The sequence below is a fragment of the Anguilla rostrata genome, chromosome 15 (assembly GCF_018555375.3).
Source record: "Anguilla rostrata isolate EN2019 chromosome 15, ASM1855537v3, whole genome shotgun sequence".
Classification (NCBI taxonomy): Eukaryota; Metazoa; Chordata; class Actinopteri; order Anguilliformes; family Anguillidae; genus Anguilla; species Anguilla rostrata.
Window position 1 is genome coordinate 4,104,166 of NC_057947.1, and position 6,250 is coordinate 4,110,415.

Sequence of the window (6,250 nt, forward strand, 5' to 3'; positions counted from 1 at the left end):
TCAATAGCCAACTATGACAAAATATCCACAGTAGTTAAATAAATGTAATGTAGTTGAACACAACTGGTTTGTTCCAGTTCAGGTTTTGGCCAAATGTATATAGGTCCACATTCCTCTGATTATTGTTGCATTATTATTGCTCCACCAATTAACACTACCTGCTGTCATCAGTGAGATACTGTAAGCATCTCCTCTAATCACTGCAAGCTCTGCTTTTGCACCGTGTCGCCTGTTCTGTAGAACATAACTACTGTTTTTAAAACAATGTCTGAAAAGCTTCTGTCACTTGTCTTTCCAGAAAGTTCGAGTTCCCGAGTCAGAACTGTGCAGGGTGTGTCGGAAGAGGGTCTATCCGATGGAGTCTGTGATTGCGGACAAACAGAATTTCCATAAATCCTGTTTTCGCTGTGAGCACTGCAGTAGTAAATTAAGGTAATCTGAAGCACAGATGCATTATTCTATATGAATGCAAATGTTCAGAGAAAGTTTGGTTTCACATATGTCCCTTTCCTTTGAAATGTATTTACTTTGTTTTCCCATACAGCCTTGCCAACTACGCATCCCTCCATGGACGTACATACTGCAAGCCACATTACAAACAACTTTTGAAGTCCAAAGGAAATTATGACGAGGGATTTGAACAGAAACCGTACAAGGACTTACGGAAATCTAAGAATCCAAATAATTCAACAGAGAGGGCAACACTAAGGACCTCCTCCCCAGAAAAGACTGGTCCAAGAAACTCCAGTTCAAGAAACAGTGTAACCTCAACAAACAGAAATACAGAAAACAAACACATTGCAGAAATTACCACAAGCGCACCATTTGATGAGACCAAAAAACCCACAAGTAAACTTGCTGTGGTATGGCCCCCCCTAACTGATACCCCAAAGAAAGCTTTTAACGTGGAAGAGGAACTCAAGCTTGTCAAGCCAAGTTGGCCTCCCCAAGATGACTGCAAGACTGTCTCTGAAACACCAATACATAACAGTCAGTCCAGTGAGTCTTCTTTGAGAGAAGTGAACAAGAACGCTGAAGCAAAAAATGGCCCTAAACACGTAGAGGCTGTAGCACCTCCAGTTGCCTCAGAAACGAGACCAGGAGATAATGTTGGTGCAGAAGTCATAAGTACTGAAAACAGTGTGCAAGTGCAGGAGGGACCTAAAAGGGAAATGAAAAACCCTCAAGATGTAAATGGAGAAGGAGGTGGGAAAAAGCAGGAAGAAGCACGTGAGGAAGTGAAGGATGTGGAAGTGAACGAACAGGCTGATGCGGTGGATGGGAAAGGAATCGCAGGTATTGGCGAAAAAGTGGGTGAGCAGGAAAAAAGAGAGGGAGAGGCAGGAGCAGAAGTGGTCCGGGTCACAGTGATAGACGCCCAGGCAGTGGGCGAGCAGGCCAACTCCAACAATAACAACAACAGGCTGTTACTTGACCATGTGACGCTCGGCACAGGAGCCGGTAACAGCCGGCCATGCCCATTGGGTCCGGCCTTGTGCTCTACACGTGATTCCATACAGGAGAACGCATTCAAAGAGGACACATGCAGGAGTGGTTCAAAGGAATGCACAACCAGCGGCACTACATTATTAGCTGTAAAAGGCATTTTGTACCACTGGGTGCCAAATGTGTGGAGGTCGCAGAGAACAGTATTACCGGGGACCTATTCACAGATGTGAATCATAGAAATGGATTTTCATTTGGAAAAGAACCTCAGCCGAACGCTTCAAGCTTTCTCAAGGCCATTTTTGCAGCTCTTAACAACAATTCCATTCTCGGCGATAATGCATTCAGTGAATCTTCCCACGAGGAGCCCTTTACAAAAAAAATTGCAAGACAATCTTCTGGGTTTTGGAATTAAGTCAAATGGAACTCCAAGGAAACCGATGGGCGAGATGAAGAAAGATGAACATCTTGACATTTTTGCCACAGGTCTTTACAGCGTACTGGGATGAACAGGCAATGTTAGTATGAGATATTGTCTGTGGAGGAACAAATCAAAAGCAACAGATGTTGTGAGGATGATGATGAATGAAGCTGCATTATTTGTGTTTAACTGAAAACACCAAATGCAATTTAGTCAGATCTGTTTTTTACTCATTACTATAATTAATTTTAATTTAAATACAGTCAAAATTTAATCAAGTCCATGGGGAGCTTAACTTAATTAACTTAAATGTATGCTCACAGCGTTTTTTTTGTACTTTACAAGGTTATTTTCTATCCTGGATCTATGTTTCAAAATATCCATATTTTTATGGAAAGCACCTGGAGTGCCGTGAAGAGAAACAATGTGATAAAACAACACATTTTGTTCTTTATAAACTCAAACTGTAATGTTTGTTAAGAATGGTTTTATGTTATCTGAATGGATTAGTCTGCTTTATTCTGTTTAAAAGAATTCCTGAGGGATGTCATAACCTATACGGAGGCTGGTTTACTGACAGCACTTTCTATTCCATCTATCTTGATCCGTAAATAATGAAAATAAAATCTACATGATGTTCACTACATTGTGTTTACCTTTCATTGTGGCAAGTCAGGTCATTTCAGTTGATCAGTATATACTAGGGGCTTGAACACTGCAACCATTTGGTGTTTTTTCTGTAAAGGTATATTCTTATATCAAAAACTGTTCTGGGACTAGAAGATCACATTAACAATACAAAGTTTATTGATTTAAGCTATGACAACTTGACTTTAATAAAGATCAAAGATGATAGTGATTCTTTACCCAATTACCTGCAAATGGAAATGCTAGATACATTATTTGTATATTATTTTAAATAATCCCCCCCCCTTTCTATATTATAGTACCAATTCATTTTATATCATGGAATTTGCAAATATATTTGAACTTTAAACATGAAATTAAATACCCCAACATTTACATGTCTTACCAAATTGACCTGCTTTCAAATGGGAAAGAGTCCCTGTAATTTCATCATTTAAAAACTATGCATTAATGCTATTCATAAGTTAAGCACTGACACTTTGATATCATAATATCCTACTGTGTATCCATTGTTAATCACATTTTTGTCTTTTTGAATACATGTGCATTCTGTCATAAACAGTACAGCAATACTTTTCCAGAAAATACCAACACCAGTACCAGTAATATCAACTGTACTAATGCAATGGCAGTATATTCTCACAGGCTGGTTCTAGCTATATAAGTAAAATTGAGAAAATGGGTGACTATGACTCACATCTCTAGGACTCATTCTAAAAAGAGTAACCAGATATCTGTTTTCTGCACATGTGTATTGAATCTTTTTTTAAATCTGTCCTCCGTTTCTCCTTGAGATGAGTTCACTTAGCTCATTTAAAGTACAGTATCTAATCCTGTCTGATGCTACAGTATCTGGAGCGTTGCACTTTAACAATGTTTCAAAACACGTATACCATAATAGACCATAGCTAACATTCTTGCTTTGTGAAGTTAAAGTAGATGTAACTGACTTCAGATTTATTATTTACACCTGGTAAAGACCTGTTAAGGGTTGCGGGCACGCAGGTGCCAGATGCTGCAGGAGAATGAACAGAGATGGTAAATGGGAACAAGAAATGTGACTTTAGGATGGCTATCGGATTAGCCTCACTCACAGTACTGTGAGCCTGAGCAGGTCAAATCATTATCTTGCTCCAGTTGGAGGTGAAAATGACAGTAATTACAGTAGCATGCAGTAATATATCAATCAGATTTGGTATACATTTTTGAATAGTTTAATTTATAAATTTAAAATTTATACCAGAAAATATTATAAATACAGTATTTTTTGTGTTATTTGCTCAAATATTATCATGATTAGTGCAAATAAAATGCATATATGGAGGGAAATTTATTTTACATATTGATGTTCCAATACTCTAAGTCCAGGCCAAATATAATTGGAGAAATTACAGAGGAAACCTTTCAGTTTAACAGTTTTAAAATACTTTGTTCTGGCAGTCACATAGGTCTGACACAGGAAGGAAGGTCACAATGAAGTTTGGCACGAATCAGACACTTCCTTTTACACACTGAAGCCATGATTTATGCCATTTCCTTCAGTGTCATTTTGGATAGTTATGAATAGTTTTGTTCACAGATATCATACAGTGATAGGCAAAATACTGAGCACATAGAGGAACATTTGCTAATATAGATATTAGACACAGAAAATAACTATGTCTTTTGAATTTTTTTTCTTGGGTTAATGGGGTATTTACTCAAAGTAACTGTGTTAATGAATACAGCTGCAAGCTATCACTTAAAATATCACAGGCTGCTATTAACATCTTGTATTATTGTAAGAAATTGGAGACGTGATACATGGCTAACCTTCAGGCTTTTAGTAGTGTTTCATCCACAGATTTAAACCAAATGACTCTTTTTGGGATTGTTTTCATTGATCAAAATGTTTCATTCACTTACAAAAACAATAGCCGGTCTACTCTATCTTGTCATTAATCTTCGGAAGTAAAAGACTTTTCCTTGAAGAGCAAAGGGATTCCTCTTTTCTGAGCAGTTCCTTCTTGAATTCCTGCTGTAAATCGCAACTAAATTACAGTTACAAGTCAATTAACAAACAATTGCCTCACATTAACTTCCATGGATGCTTCCAATCTAACATAATTAGCATGTACAATACAGTGTCTGCTGCACAGATTTGATGCAGTGAGATTTATGGGGATTATGTTGTCCTGGACACACTCTACATTGCTGTGTGAGGTTATGCTTGCTCCAGGAACATTCACACTTCCGTGTGTTGCAAAGGAAAGAAAGGAAAGCTGTCTATGAAAGATACCATAAAAAGTACAAGATATATAACAAAACTGGGATTGCCTACAGATAGAAAAATGTAATCACTCTTTCAGCATGCTGGTGAGCTGCCGTGCTACTGAGAGCCAGTGACGTTGGTGATGTCAGCTGGAGCCAGGAGCTGTCTCGTGCCTTGGACATAGTCACCTGTCACGAATATTAATTGATTTGCCATATTTAAATAGTTCATTTAAATACATTTGCATAGAGGTTTGTTACAACCAATTATACTCAACAATCTCCTAGAAAAATACTTGGAAAAAGTGAACTTTCATGAAAAAGAGAACCTAGTCAGCCCAAGCTGTTTTTTTTTTTTTTTGTTTGTCATGTCATAGGAGTGAATACATCTCTTTGTTAGATAAATTGAACTTGTTTTACTTGACTTTTCCTTTCAAAATCAAGAAAATGCTCAGCAATTTAAAATTGGGAACATGGTTATATGCATAAATTATAAATTTCAAAAACTCCTGCTCTGATGAGCTCCATTCACTCCGAATGGCAGTCAGAGGCAATAGCAGGGTGATATTTGTTCGCGCAAGTAAAGGCATTTTTTGCGATGTTATCACTGGTTGAAGACACAAAGAAAGCAACACTCTTCATTTGGAAGAAAATTTTAGCTCAGTGAAGGTTCAGTGCAGTCAACTGATACATGAGGCAGAGCTCTTTGGATGCATAAAATAATAACTACTTGCCAGCAAAAACATTTTGAAATCAACCTCAGTATACAGTAGTTAACTGAAAATCATCAGGGCTTCATTTTCTTCTTGAGAGATTACTCTAACACAGTGGTCTCCAACCCTGGTCCTGGAGAGCTACAGGGTCTGCTGGTTTTCATAGTGACTCTGCACTTGAATCAATCAATTAGAGCAGTTGATTACACAGTTAATTCAACTCACGGTTATGCTATGATGATGTCCTGGGTCTCAATTGGGTGCTGATTTTAAGGTGAAAACAAAAACCAGCAGACCCTGTAGCTCTCCACGACCAGGGTTGAAGACCACTGACACAGGCTAAAAAGTCAGCTGATTCTGCTTTCTTGGCTAGAACTATATTGTGGTAAAATTTCCCAGTGGATCACCACCCATGGCAGGGCTGCAGAAAGAACTCCGGTCCTGGAGGATCGGTCTGTGTACTGGTTTTTGTTACAACCAATTACCTCAGTTTCTGTTTTCTGACAGCTCTGTACTGTAAATTATGCTGGTTCACTTCTGTACTTGAGCTCAGTAAAATATTTAGGATGCACTTGCAGTCTGTTGCTGTGGCTGGTGCTTATACAAATGTCAGATCAAGATGTGATTTAGCTAAATCATTAAGAGCAGAATTTGGCACAAAATCCCAAAAATGGATTGGCCCTTGTTGTTTTCCCCTGACCTATGGTGAGATCAGTTCTATTCACTCTTGCGCTTGGAGAACCTTGCCGTGCCCTGATTTTCATCATTAGGC

General features: G+C 38.3%; 1 protein-coding gene across 3 annotated transcripts in view; it reads left to right on the top strand.

Annotated features, from left to right (window-relative positions):
- The window catches only part of LOC135240724 (xin actin-binding repeat-containing protein 2-like), a 48,460-nt gene extending 47,777 nt beyond the window's left edge, over positions 1–683 (top strand). For all 3 annotated transcript variants that reach the window (XM_064310610.1, XM_064310611.1, XM_064310613.1), the window contains 2 exons: positions 299–432; positions 545–683. In XM_064310610.1, the coding sequence (XP_064166680.1) occupies positions 299–393 (95 nt within the window). In that variant the 3' untranslated portion in view covers positions 394–432; positions 545–683. The remainder of the gene's footprint in view (positions 1–298; positions 433–544) is intronic.
- The last annotated feature ends 5,567 nt before the right edge of the window (positions 684–6,250 follow it).